The sequence below is a fragment of the Theobroma cacao genome, chromosome 9 (assembly GCF_053813885.1).
Source record: "Theobroma cacao isolate CCN51 chromosome 9, ASM5381388v1, whole genome shotgun sequence".
Classification (NCBI taxonomy): Eukaryota; Viridiplantae; Streptophyta; class Magnoliopsida; order Malvales; family Malvaceae; genus Theobroma; species Theobroma cacao.
In genome coordinates, this window is record NC_142647.1 from 9249877 (window position 1) to 9263511 (window position 13635).

General features: G+C 33.8%; 2 protein-coding genes across 4 annotated transcripts; both read left to right on the forward strand.

The window, feature by feature from the left end:
* Nucleotides 1–1748: 1748 nt before the first annotated feature.
* On the forward strand, nucleotides 1749–6666 carry LOC18589017 (uncharacterized). Of its 2 annotated transcripts, XM_007013811.3 has the most exons (7): nucleotides 1749–2161; nucleotides 2277–2401; nucleotides 2516–2612; nucleotides 2723–2832; nucleotides 3468–3542; nucleotides 5498–5555; nucleotides 6021–6666. In XM_007013811.3, exons 1-6 carry the CDS (start codon nucleotides 2092–2094, stop codon nucleotides 5546–5548), a joined length of 528 nt encoding a protein of 175 aa, XP_007013873.1. In that variant the 5' UTR covers nucleotides 1749–2091; the 3' UTR covers nucleotides 5549–5555; nucleotides 6021–6666. The 2 variants fall into 2 exon arrangements, with proteins under 2 accessions (XP_007013873.1, XP_017983333.1); XM_018127844.2 differs by lacking the exon at nucleotides 6021–6666 and having other exon boundaries at nucleotides 1751–2161; nucleotides 5498–5743.
* Nucleotides 6667–9126: 2460 nt separating this feature from the next.
* LOC18589018 (uncharacterized) lies at nucleotides 9127–13427 on the forward strand. Of its 2 annotated transcripts, none has more exons than XM_018127811.2 (3): nucleotides 9127–9597; nucleotides 11005–12753; nucleotides 13067–13427. In XM_018127811.2, the coding sequence occupies exons 2-3, from the start codon at nucleotides 11242–11244 to the stop codon at nucleotides 13088–13090; spliced, it is 1536 nt and encodes a 511-aa protein (XP_017983300.2). In that variant the 5' UTR covers nucleotides 9127–9597; nucleotides 11005–11241; the 3' UTR covers nucleotides 13091–13427. The 2 variants fall into 2 exon arrangements, with proteins under 2 accessions (XP_017983300.2, XP_017983301.2); XM_018127812.2 differs by having other exon boundaries at nucleotides 11194–12753.
* Nucleotides 13428–13635: the final 208 nt, after the last annotated feature.

Consider the following 13635-nt stretch of genomic DNA (forward strand, 5'->3'; position numbering starts at 1 on the left):
TCAGTCAGTTGGTTTTAATTGTGGACAATGATAGATTTAGGAATTTTTTTGAGTGGTGTTATAATAATAATAATAATAAATATGTTAAAATCCATAAACTAGAAGTTTTAACATTAAATTAAAGAAAATGTAAATTCAGTACATTTATTTAATACTTAAATGTAAAAATATCTAAGATAACCATAATTGTCCACAACAATTTTTCACTTTTTGAAAACGATGTATGATAGCATAAGTAGAAACACTCTCAAATACATCTTTTTCAATATATGTCACCAAGTAATCATTCATCCTTTCATTACTTATTCAATTGCGCAGTCTGTGTTTTATAAATTTCATTACTGAAAAAGCTCTTTCAACTGACGTTGTTGCAACTAATAAAATCAACTAATAAAATCAATGCAAGTTTTACTAGCAAATAAATTCAAGGATACATGATATTTCTATTTGTTTACAAAATAATCAAATATATACCTACAAAATAAATCAAAACAAGAAAGACTCATAATTTCAAGATATTATTTGATATGCAATATTATTTTTTATTATCTATATTATAATTATAGCCCTAAACCAATCAGATCGTGACCAACCATGATCGGTCAGTTAAGGGGTTGTGGGCTTTGGTTTGCCTTTGGGACTAGCAGTGTTGACGACTTGCATTGACTTGACCTGTCCAAACCATGCTTCCTCATCGTTTTAATCAACCATAAATTTTCGAGCAAAGGCCAGACAACTGTTTTGATGTTAATTAATATGTTTCCATGTTGATATAAAGGATGTAATGCAATGTATGTAGTATATGAAAAGTTGGCTTGCTTTTTTAGTATCCTTGGTTCGTCCCTATTATTGTGTTTCTAAACAGAGTCTGCTAACAAGTGGACTCACCTCCATCATATCTTAGATTAACAAAAAAAAAACACCTTCTAAAAATTGAAAAAAAAAAAACTATGCAAACTCAACCCATGTCAATCACAATCCTTGACTATCTTCAACAAATTTGAACTAAATAATGAAGGTTAATTAACAGAAAATTTCAACAAGATCAATCACAATTATATTATAACATTACCCAATATTAAAAAAATAAAAGAAAAATGATGGTTGGTTATTCGGTTGGTTTCAAAGGGAAGGATTCCCCACCAACGACTAAGTCTAGAAACCACAGAAGCCGATGCCCTCAACCAGCTCCTTAACCGGAGCCGATCAACCAACCCATTTCCAACCGAAAATCATCGGGCCCAGTTGGTTGACCACCCGTTGCTCAGCCTTAGTTTTGAGTACATAAATCAAAGGAGTTAAAGTCACAACATTTCAATTTATTGAATTTTACCACTGTATTTTTAATTTTTATTGATTTTTTTAAAATAATAGAAATGAAATGTTTTACAAAATATTTCATTCATACAAATAACAATTTTGTTGGTTTTTTTATTTTTATTAAAAAATCAACAAAATTAACAAAATTATAGTGATAAAATTTAATGAAAATTTGAAATTTAGTGATAAAATTTAACATTGACACATAGTATATAGTAAAATTTGACTTGAATCCCAAAATAAATAGCGAGATAAATTTTATCTTTGCAAACCAATTGTAAAATGTAATTTAATGTTTTAGATATTTAATTAATAAGCTTAGTTTAAACTTATATACCTTAAATGCTAACGTATAATCTCGGTTATAAATAATCAAATTGGAAGAATTTATTGAAAATTTTAGTTAATAAAACAAAATTAGGAGGAAGAAGGAAAAGAAGGAGAAAATCCAATCCCCAAACCCAAGCCAATGTGGAAAATGAAAGTGAAAGCTCCTCTTCTGTACTTTTCATCTTGTTCTCGATCAGCGTATCCACAACTTTCAGACAAATTACCAAACTAAACTACCACCTTCAAACGCCAACATTACGTGCCCTCTGCCCACGCGCCAACCTGCCACGAGCCAACCACCCGCAATTACCTTAGCTTCCCCTGCTGCAAAGGCAAAGGTTGTTGAATATTCCTGAATCCAGTCAAACAAACCACCACATTTGCACAAAAATTTACAACATTTTCACAAAAAAAAAACAAATCTCTTCATCGGAAACATCAATGGGCAACACGTCGTCGATGCTTACTCAATACGACATCGAAGAAGTACAACAACACTGTAACAACGCGTGTAAGTCACTCGCTATTGCTGCCATTCACCTAAATTTACTCTCCAAATTTGATCTTGTAACTAGTTTAGGCTTTCCTAGCGGTTGATTTTGTGCGTTTTTCTGATCGATCTGCAGTTTCGCAGCAAGAGATCGTGTCTCTATACCAGAGATTTTGCCAGTTGGATCGAAACGGCGGCGGTTTCATCTCCGCCGAGGAGTTCTTGTCCGTGCCTGAGTTCGCTGTTAATCCTCTCTCTCAGGTTTTCTTCTTTTTTTTTTCTCAATTTGTTCATTTTCTGTCTTTAAAATGCGCGTCGTCAGAGTTTCTTTCTTTTTTTTTTTTTGGTGAAATTGTGTTTTTTAAAATTTGGCAGAGACTGTTGAGGATGCTAGATGGATTGAATTTCAAGGAATTCGTGGCGTTTTTGTCTGCGTTTAGTCCTCGTGCTACTCTGCAACACAAAATTGAATGTAACGGTTCCTTAGTTTTTATTAATTAATTTAATATCAAGTTTAGTTAATTTCTGCCCTTTTTTAATTTTTTACTGAAATTTTTCAATTTTAAATCATTTATTTTATAGTTATATTCAAGGTGTATGATTCGGATGGCAATGGGAAAGTTACCTTTAATGACATGTTGGATGTTTTGCATGATTTGACCGGCCAGTTCATATCTGAACAACAGAGGGAGGTTAGTTGTTAATTAAATTTTCTATTAGTTTAATGCAACATTTTTTTTTCTTTGCTCTTTGTTTAATTGACAGGAAAAACATTTGGAATTTGTGTTGTGTCATTGTGCTGTTGTTTTAACTGCAAAATAGGATAAGCAGCATTTTTCTAAGATAAAGTTTGATATCATTCACTTTCTAAAACAAATTATCATCCAAGGCATCATCCTTTTTACTGGCTTAACGATACTAATATCAAACAAATCAATGCTGAAGAAAAGACTGGATGTAGAAGGAGAAAACAGGTTGCAATCTTCAGATATTGTATAAGAAAGCACTCAAAAATTGTTGTTTTCTCTGGAATTGTATTTGATTAAAAGAGATATGCCATAATAGGTCTGCAAAATTTTTTTCCTGGAACATTGATGAAGAGAATGGAAAATGTGGATGTTTCTTTGTCACTGTAGTTTCAATTTCAGTTGGTATTAGAAATGCATCTGGTTACTGACTGCCAAACCGTGATTTTTCTGCTGAGATAATCAAACAATACTCAAATGAAGTATACATTTTTTTTTGCATTTAATTCTTTTTGTCACTAGAAATTATGATATTGAGATTTGTTTGCCTTCTATTGATGTGTTTTTGGTGTTTGGCACAGCAAGTTTTGACCCATGTTCTCGAGGAAGCAGGCTACACGAAGGAGTCCTTGTTAGTTATGTCAGACTTTGTAAAGGTACCATTGCCTTTATATCTGATATTTCTTGTTTTTCAACATTGGAATAGCTTCATTTTGCTTTGAGTTATTTATAATGCTGATGTGAATTTTGGAATGTTCTTACAATGTGCATTCACTCAGACGATTATGGAAATGAGTAGCACTGGATTAGCTCTTACAAAGCTATTAAGGCAAAAACACAGAGAGGGAGCAAGTTTGAATGATAGAGTTGTTCTTAAATCGGTCATACATACTTGATGAATTTATTTCTCGATCTTTTAACATATAAAATGAGGGCAAAACTTTAAAATGTTTGTTCATAGATTAAATGATTATGGAGATATCTCTTTTGAAGCTCAATAGACTCAGCTGGTAGGCTTCTATATCAGCTTTTCTTATTTAGGAATATATTAGTATGTTGTTTTGTGAGAATATGCAATTTAATGGAGGATACTGATGTCAAGAGAACGAGAGGAAGACCAGAGGGGACATGAATGGAAACTAAAAAAAGCTCCTCTCTTTTACTGAATTGATTGAGGATACAGTATCGAATTAGAGCACAGCTATACAGTATGATCCATATAGCTGATTCTAGGGTGGGGAAATAGCTTAGTTGTTGTTGCTGGTGGTGAATTCATAATAGACCAGATTAGTGCTGGAATTTGTTTCTCTTATTACAGGAAGGTTAAGTTCATTACAGTTATCAAGTCAAGCTTTATTTAAACTAGCATTATGGGTTACTTTGGAATCTAGTATCATACCTTTGCCTTTATAGTTATGATTTAATTTGTTTACCATTTGAAATCTAGTTGATATTTTGGGTAAGAAAGTCAGTGGAGGTAGCAATGTCTAAATAGGAGGCAGAGTCCGCTATTCAAGACTCTCAAGCAAGTAAAGTATGAGAATGGAAAGAAAAAAAGAGGTAAAAGAAGTATCATGCATCATTTATAAAACATGGCTTAGTGTTTTAAACCATAATAGTTTCTCAAATTCTGCAAATTTTAGGGAAACTGTTGAGCATGAGAGGAGGAGGTGAAAAGGAGAAAGATCATCATTCTCCTACAACTAAAGCACCGTAAAAGGGGGCAATGAGAAGAATTATATTCGGCTGTTTATCTATCAAAGCCTCAAGTACAGTGTAGCCATATCATGGTTTGCTGTAACTAAGTTCTAAGGAAGATCTTTTTTTTTTTTTAACCATGGAAGAGCATACTCTAACTACTGCTGCAGATTTTTCTAGCTGTCTAAGTTGGGTTTTTTGGTGTCACATCACTTGATTTTGACAACTGTCTCTGCATTATTTGGTGAATCGAAGTGCATTTGAATCCTAGTCTAATTTGAATGGTGCATGAGCTAAAATTAGAGTACCTTGCAGTAGTACAAGTTAACTGGAGGCAGAGTACAATGTGACCTGATACAGAATAAAGCTACATTGATAGAGTCTCTGTTTAAGTCTGCTTGTGGTAGGACAGAGTCTCAACTATAGAGTGTGCTCATGCCTACTTGGTAGCTTTGTCTATGTGTACATGATTTTTGGTCCGATTGAGCTGTGCCCTGAGAGCTCAATGTCTTAATTAGCTTGAAATTTGGAACTTCCATAGATTCAGTTTTTCTTGCACTTCTATCCCAATTGTTGTATTTGAAGCTCTTAGAATTAATTCATTATATTCTTTCACTATTTTGGGATGAACATATAGAAAATATTTGCATAATCTGTACTTCTATAGATGATCAGTGCTTTTAGGATTAGCCTGGTTTGCTGTTCACTTTGCTTTCTTTCAAGTTTTTTAATCTTAAAACATTTTACTAATGTAATACTCTGCAAGATGATATTGCTGACATCTTATGCTAATTTTGCTTGTTTTATCATCTAACATAGTATGTGTGTGTGTGTGTATAAGGTTTTCTTATTTGGTATCTAATGCGTCTGTAAAGCTCTTATATTGCATACAATTTGACTGCACTTCTTGCAGATTCTTGGGAGCTCTGGATTGAAGATGGAAGTTGAGGTTCCAGTGGATTGACCTGAGGGTAACCATTCTTTACTACAGTGAATTCCTAGCATTGGCAGCTTAGATGTCTCTTTTAAAAAAGTTGATGCTGTATCCTTTTGTTTTAATGTGTCTAGTTAACTCCGGCAATTTAAAAAACTTAACCTTTTTGCATGTCACCAAACTTGAAATAGTTAAAAGCTATAAATTGTTTCGTGCTTTATCTTCCTTAGTGCTTTCTTTGAATGGGAAGGAGAAAAAGAAAGTAGCATCTCTCCTTTGTTTGAAAAACATTTTAGTGGGAGGGATCGGAAGAGATACATTTATCCTTCCAAAACCCTACACACTCCCATTATTTGTATTGACAAATGTCTTTATTTATTTATTTATTTTTCCAGTAGAAAAAGACTTTATTGATAGGTAACAAATGTAGATATGTTAATGTATTGTATATGGACTATTTATGAAAAAATTGAGGAGTTCAACTTTCTCTATGTACCTCAAGACCGTACAGAATTGAGGGAGGTGCAGGAAGACAATTTTTATCAAGGATATGTATACCAAGGAGGATGGGGTTATATTAACCCAATCTGAAAGGCACATCTCCCTTTGTGACTGAGCAGCAACCCTATCGGCAGTCATATTGTTCTTACAACTGATACAGTTCACCCTCACAGTTTCGAACTTTCTGAACCAAGCTTTTATGTTCGTCACCAATGGCAAGAACTTCCAATCTGGGCAAGGCTTGCTTGATTTAGGTTCTTATGCAGAATTTCAGTCTGTCGCCACGATGACCTTTGGAAATTTTGCTCACAAGCTAATCCGATTCCTTCTTTATTAGCCACTGCTTCAACTTCCATACTTGAGTTTACATCTACAATCTTTCCAGCCCCTGCTGGCACTCTGCCCTGGATGTTTCTAGTAACTATTCCAATTGCAGCTTTGGAGGATTATTACTGAAAGCTCCATCAGGATTCAGCTTCACCCATCCCTCACCAAGCCTGTCCAACTCATTTTTTTGATCTGTTTTCTGTTCTTCAGTCTGTTTGACACCTTTCTGCTGTATCATCTCTCTATATTTTGTTACTACGCTTGTTATTCTAACCCCTGTCATCATCAGATCCTGTTCTTTTCCTTTTTTGTTTGTTTAACATCTAGCCTTCCAAATATTTCAGCAAGTGAATGCTGTAAACACAGACAGCATCCTTTTTTCCTCACTGCTCAAATGATTCATATTAAGAACTTTATTAAGCCATCTGTCGAAGGTTGTGATATGATCTACTTTGTATTCAGGCCAGTTCCAAACCAAACTATTTTCACCCGCTCAAATTAAAATAAAACATGTCTTATAGTCTTTTCTTCTTTGTGACATATAGAGCGCGTAGGATTTGAGCTGACCTTCCTTCTCCACAAATTCATAAATGTTGCCACATCATTGGAGCAAGCTCTCCAGAAAGGGTTTTGTGAGGAATTTGTAGGTGTCATGTCTCCTTCCGAACAGCTGTGTCAATGATTTGGGGCCCGTTAAGCTCACATTGTTTTCCATCTCCTCCAACAAATTTTCTTTATTTGAACATACGTAACTAAAATATGAAATAATAGTAAAGTATTTTATAAGTTATCATTCACTCCCTTCTGAACCTTTATCGAATAACAATTATGAGATATCCAATTTTTTTTCCTATTCTTTTCTAGTAATCCATACAAGGGAAATTTCGCCCTCTTTCTTCCTCCATTCTCTCTCCTTTCTTTCCTCCTCATTTTGAAATCTATTTTGTTAGCGTAATTGGTCACACCCATCATTAGTCATCGATAAATCGAGTCCATTTTGTTTCTAAATCTTGATGAAAATCCTCTTTTAGTGCGGGCAAAGGTTGGGGTTCGTTTGCCTTTGTGAGCTTGTAATTAATCCAACATGATGGGATAGAATTTGATAAAGTGAGCCTATCTCCCTTTCCTTTGTGAGTGTCAAAAGTTTTCTCCAAAACTGATGATACTTGAACTTGACTTGGCTTTTCCATGCCCATGCCCTCTCTGGTCGGTGGTTCTCGTCAATGTGGGTGTTAGCTCTCATTAAATTATCCATATCTAGTTCTTATTAAGTTGTCATTTTTTTTTTATGTTTACATGTGATTTTGGATAGCAAAAAGCGAGACTTTTTTCGCATTTCATGAATCTCATTCTGTCCATCCTAAAGTTGACTTTTAAATTAGAATCTTAAATTACAATCAGTTGGCCTCGGTGTTGCAATGGCGACAGATTGATAATTATTGATTACAACTAACTTGATGGTAGTTGTTCACGTACGACCGTATCCAAACTCCTGCATGAACCAGAGCCTGAATTTCAGCCCATACGCTTGATTGCACCTTCCATGTGACTCAAATACGAGGAAATTTCTTCTTATATTTTACTAATTGTTCTCTTTTCCCCCTTCCTCACCTCTGGGCTGTACTAGATTACAGGCCAACGCTTGCCAGTATCCACACCAGTTCATGGTCCAAAATAAAAATACTGATAACCAAACATAGTGGCGAAGACATTGAATATAAGAACGATGAGATGTTCCCCAAGAATTAATGCCCAAACCATGTGCAAATAATTCTTCAATAAAAAAAAAAAAAAAGAAAAGCATGCCCAGAGAAGATAATAATTGTATGAACTTGATAAACTACAAGCCATGGCACATCAGATCTGAAAATTGAACACGTTCCATGCCAAGTTGCCTAAAATTTGCAAGCCACTATGGATAATATTAAACAAGTACAAGTCAACCTTGCCTTTTATTTTATTTATTTATTAAAAGAGAAATAGTACTACTCTTTCATTCTTTTCAGAATCTCTTATTAACAAAATTCATCATATATAAATATACTTACAGTGAAACTTAATTTGATTTATTGGTAAATACGTGTATTTCTGTACTTAAAAAATCATGTTCGATTATTTTTTCTTTAAAATAAAAAAATAAATGTTGAATCAATAGTGGACTAAGAATATATATATATTTTTTACTATCCTTTCGGGAGGATAGGAATGCCCTATTGATCCAAGGTTGAGCGACATGATAAAATATTTTAATTACCAAATGAGAGATAATCCTCTTCTATTCAACAAATCTCACTTTATTTATTTCAAAATTTAAATTCGCAATAAAATTTGGGGTCTTGTCCACTATAATGTCTTGTCCAGTGATGCTTTTGGACATAAAGGACATGTTGTAAGAATATTTGATTGAAAGGCATGTCAGATGAAAGGCTTTGTTTGGGAGATTAACCTTTAACTAAAAATTAAGGATGGAGATCAAAGGCATTTAATTAAAGTTGCCATATACTTATGTCTGAGACACAGAGAACGCGTGGGACGGGCAGAGTAATGAACTGGTCGGCAAGACATGTGGACCCGCGAATAGCCGTTAAGATGGCTTTTAACCTCAACGGCTTTTTAAAAATCCAAGGCTTTGAACAAAGTTTGCGGGAAAAGAAATACATGGAAACAAGGTCCCACATTGGCAATCATTAATTACCCATAATTAACAGTGAGTTAATCTTGGAAATATCTAGCATTTCAGGGGTTTATTCTTTACGTTTTAATTCTCCAAAGCAGTTTCCAATGCCCCTCTCTCTCTCTCTCTCTCTCTTCCTCTTCTTTATCAAGATTGCCTTGCCAAAATCGTTTTCAATAAATTTTCCTTTTACCTGACACGGTTGAACTTGACTTTGCTTTGTTGAAATGCAAAGCAAAGCAAAAGCCAATCCGTGTCTGTAATAAGACTTACCATACCCAACAGATTTCAGGATTTCCCAGGTTTCATTTTGATAGGAAAAACAAAAAGAAAAGAATTCTTTTGCTTTGATTGAGAATTGAAAACTGGGTTTTGTTTTGAGTTTCTATCCTCTTGGTTTTCGGGAGGCTGGAGCGATTGATATTTTGGATTCCTTGAACAGAGAAAGGTTGAAGCATGAAAAAGCATTGGTATACTGATTGAGGGCTGTTATTCAGAATAGGGTTTGATCATCTTCTTCGTCAATCAGGGGCCCTGTTCTGAAGATTGAACTTGTTTCTTTCTGGAAAACTACCAGGTACGTTTGTTTCTCTTCTGGAGTTTGGATAGCTATTGGAATTTAGTTTCTCTTTTGGTTTTTGAATCTTGGCAGTATAATGTAATGTGTATACAGTTATTTTTTTCCGGAAATATGTTGGGTGTTTTCTTTTTTTTTTACTCAAATCCTATTTATGTTTGTTTAGAATTACTTTGAAAAAATTATTTGGTAATTAATCTTTTACTTGGTAGATAAGTTTAGAACTTCTTTTTATTGAAAAAATATGTGCTAAGGTTGAGCGTGATTGTTTTAGAGAGTTGAAATGTGCCTTTAAGAGATTGTGAGAGAGCTCTTGGATTTTAATGGGTTTTGGGCATGTGAGATTGTGAGAGACATAAAAGAAGATTTGGTGCTTGCAATCTTGATAGTTTGTTAGTGAAAGTTGTGCAATTTTTCCAAAAAGAAAATATCTATGTGTTTTCGTATATGGATTTGGGCCGACCCTTGGGTGAAGTCACCCAAGGAAAGACTTTAGGCCCAAGCAAAGGTTTTAGGTCTCAATTTAGAGAAGTTTCAAATTTGAAAAAATTTTATAATTTTATAATATAATTAATTATATTAAAAATATATAAAAATAATTAATAATTAATAAAATTATTTTTTTATTTTTATGCGTAAGGTAATTTTTAATTTTTAAAATATTATTAAATTTTCAACTATTTTTCTTATTTTCAATCAACTAACAATCATATGTATTTAATCATCTTCAACAACTATTTTTTTCTCACTTATTTTTTCTATTTTCAATCAATATATTTAATAATTTTCAACAACTATTTTTTTTATATCAAATTAATTTTTTTAATGTATAAAATCTACTTTTTAATTTTTTTTTTCATTTGCTCTTTCTTCCTTCTTCTTTTTAATTTCAATTTTTCTTCAAAAAATAAATAAGAAGTCTATTATGTTATTATCTTCATAAAATTGTGAGCCTTATTTACGATTTGTAATAAGTATTCAACAATTAAGTACTATTGTTTTAATATTTACATACTTTTTTATTTTAATTTAGAGTTTATATTATATTATTATATTATCTTTATTTTATGTGATAATTGATTTATTTAAATTAAAAATTTTAATTATTAATTTATATTAGTCATTTTATGTTTGTCTCAAAGATTAAGCCATGCATGTGTAAAAAAAAAAAATTATATTAGTCATTTAAAAAATATATGGTAATTGCTTTAGACCTTTAAGCTTAATGAGCCGCTCCTGGTGTGGTTATTTGCTCCCTCTAGCTTGATTGGTTAGTTGTCATAACCGTATATTTTATTGAAATGTATGTGTTTGAGCAATGGAACAGTTCTTTAGTTTATGTGGTTTTATATCCTTCTATTTCATAGCTTGGTCCTTATGTTTTTTTTCTTTTTTTATAATTGGAAGAGGGGGATTCAAACTCTGTGATTTAGGCAGAAAAATCATGCACCAATCAATGAGCTAAATGCTTGGATGCAACTTGATCCTTATGTTTAGTTTGTTATTTCGGATGCCTTTCACATGAATATGAAAAGGAGAAATGATAAATTTCTGGGTGATTGATGATGGGAGAAATTTGGTCTGTTTGTCTTTCAGAAGTCAGAACCATCTGCTTGGCATTGTATCAAGTTTAATTAATGTGCCATGGCTGGTAGTAGCGCAACTTTGCCTAGTCAGGAAACGGATATCACAGCTTTAAAAGAAATGCTTCGCACTCAACAGCAACTTCTGCAGAAGCTTTATGCTGAGTTGGATGAGGAAAGAGAAGCCTCTGCTACTGCGACTAATGAAGCTTTGTCTATGATACTGCGTTTGCAAGGAGAAAAGGCTGCAGTGAAAATGGAAGCAAGTCAATACAAGAGATTGGCTGAAGAAAAGATTGGCCACGCAGAGGAGTCTCTTGCAATTTTCGAAGATCTCATGTACCAGAAAGAAATGGAAATTTCTTCTCTTGAATACCAAATTCAGGCGTACAAGTACAAACTTCTAAGCTTGGGTTGTGATGATTTGGGTGATACTGAAAAACAGTTTCCAGAGAATTCATTTTCAGAAAGAAATGATGCATTTCTTGGAGAAAAGGGCGTCAAAGCCACTGTGAGAAGACTCAGCTCTCTGCCAGCAACTTTACCAATTGATTTCTATCAAAAGAAGAGTACTATTGATGAAGAAAGATATACATTTCCAGTTGCAGATTTGTCTTCAAGCATAGATGTGGGGAATTTTGATCAGGTAGTTCATGATAAAAGCTCGGATTCAAAGAGGAGTTCCTTAAACTCAGCAGCTGGTGACTACGATTCTTACTGGGAACAGATCAGAATGCTAGATGAAAAGGTGAAAGAGATTTCAGATTGTAAAGAAGTTGGTCAAAATAACTTTTCAAATGTAAAGGTTGAATCAGTGTCTGGAAGTACCAGCTCATCCTCTGATCCATCAAGAGCAAAAATTCCCCCTAAATGTCACAAAATAAAAAGTTATGAAGATTCATTAGAAAAAGAAGCCATTCCAAGTTCTGCCTGTTCCTCTAATACTGTTCATGATATATTTGAAGTCCCAGATATATTTGAAGTTCCAGAAACCAGTGAGAGAAACAAAACTTGCTTTAATGGGGAAAAGAGTCGAGGTAAGTCAATTTTGGAAGGAGATAATAGGCTTAAGAAGCCAGATTTGATTCCGGAAGAACCTTTTATGTCACCTGCAGAAGATGAAATTAACTGGATAAAGAAGAATAACTTTCAAAGTGCAAAGCCCGAGAAAAAATCATGTAAACTGAGAGGTGAGATGAATGCTGACTGCATATCGCCTGCTCAATATGAAACTGAACGGGTAAAGAAGAATAACTTGCCAAGTGCAAACCATGAGAAAAAATTATGTAAACTGAGAGGTCAGACGAATGCTGACTGCAAATCGGCTCTTCTTCACCCAGCTACTGGTGTTAATGATTATCGATCTGAGTTGCAACAGCTTACTCAGAGAGTTGAGCAGCTTGAGAGCGGGAGAAACAATACAAGGCATGAAATTAGTGAAGGAAGGGAAGAGGAGCTGAATTTGTTGAGGGAGCTACGAGAGCAGCTTAATTCAATACAATCTGAGATGAGAAATTGGAGACCAAAGAAATCCACTCCTTCGGATGAGGTCACTCTACTTTCTCTCAAAGAGGTATGCCTTTGTCTTCTTGTTTTCTCTTTCTTATTATTATCCTTTTTTCACTCTCTTGCATGCACATTGGTTCTATTCCCTTGATCTTCTTGCAAATATTAATGGCCACAGGTAACAAAGGCTTACTAAATTGCAGTTGAGCATTTTGTTCAGTAGTTGATCTATGACCTCCCTGCTTTGAGCAGGATTCAAAACCTTTTCCCAAGTAAAAAAAAAAAAAGGCTTACTCAGTGTTTTCTACGTTCTGGATTTCATTATGTTTATATTCCTTTCTTGAAAGCTTGATAATAATGTGACTGATCTACCTGGACAGGCAATGCTGCACTTTTGGCTGTAATCAAACAATTAATGTGGAATCAACTCAGACAAGAACCAGTGATGCGAAGACATATCATGGGCTAAAAGACTGTTCTGCACATATAATGTATATAATGGTATCTTTTGATTTTCTAGTGGGTGCTGTGAGAAAATAGATAGTTCTTTTATTGGGCTTGTTTTGCATATAAAATGAATATGATGCAAAAATTGCATAACATGCATCCATCAGGAAAAGAAAAAAGTGTATATCTGCAGAATTTGGGGGTTTTTGTTTGAGCTCTTTCATGTATGATTTTTCCTCCTGAAAGTGAGTTGGTTTTGCAAAGCTGAGTAGCTTATTCATATATGCACATAAATTCTTCTTTCAGTACTTCAAAGGACTTCTTAATTCAAAATATGGTATTACATGGGAAACTAAAGCTGCAAGGAGCCACTTAAGTGCCTGAAAAGTAGAACACTGAAATGATCATTTTCTAGTACTTTTTTAGCTATGTACACTAACCAAACTGCAGGGATTACACATACTAAGATTTTTGAGTTAATTATTTAAGGTGGGCTTCATAC

Bases quoted from the DNA above. Each gene is read 5' to 3' on its own strand.
- LOC18589017 (XM_007013811.3), top strand. From the start codon at position 2,092: ATGGGCAACACGTCGTCGATGCTTACTCAATACGACATCGAAGAAGTA. The intron at 2,162-2,276 runs GTAAGTCACTCG...ATCGATCTGCAG, and splicing joins ACAACACTGTAACAACGCGT to TTTCGCAGCAAGAGATCGTG. The intron at 3,543-5,497 runs GTACCATTGCCT...CACTTCTTGCAG, and splicing joins TTATGTCAGACTTTGTAAAG to ATTCTTGGGAGCTCTGGATT.
- LOC18589018 (XM_018127811.2), top strand. From the start codon at position 11,242: ATGGCTGGTAGTAGCGCAACTTTGCCTAGTCAGGAAACGGATATCACA. The intron at 12,754-13,066 runs GTATGCCTTTGT...CTACCTGGACAG, and splicing joins CTCTACTTTCTCTCAAAGAG to GCAATGCTGCACTTTTGGCT.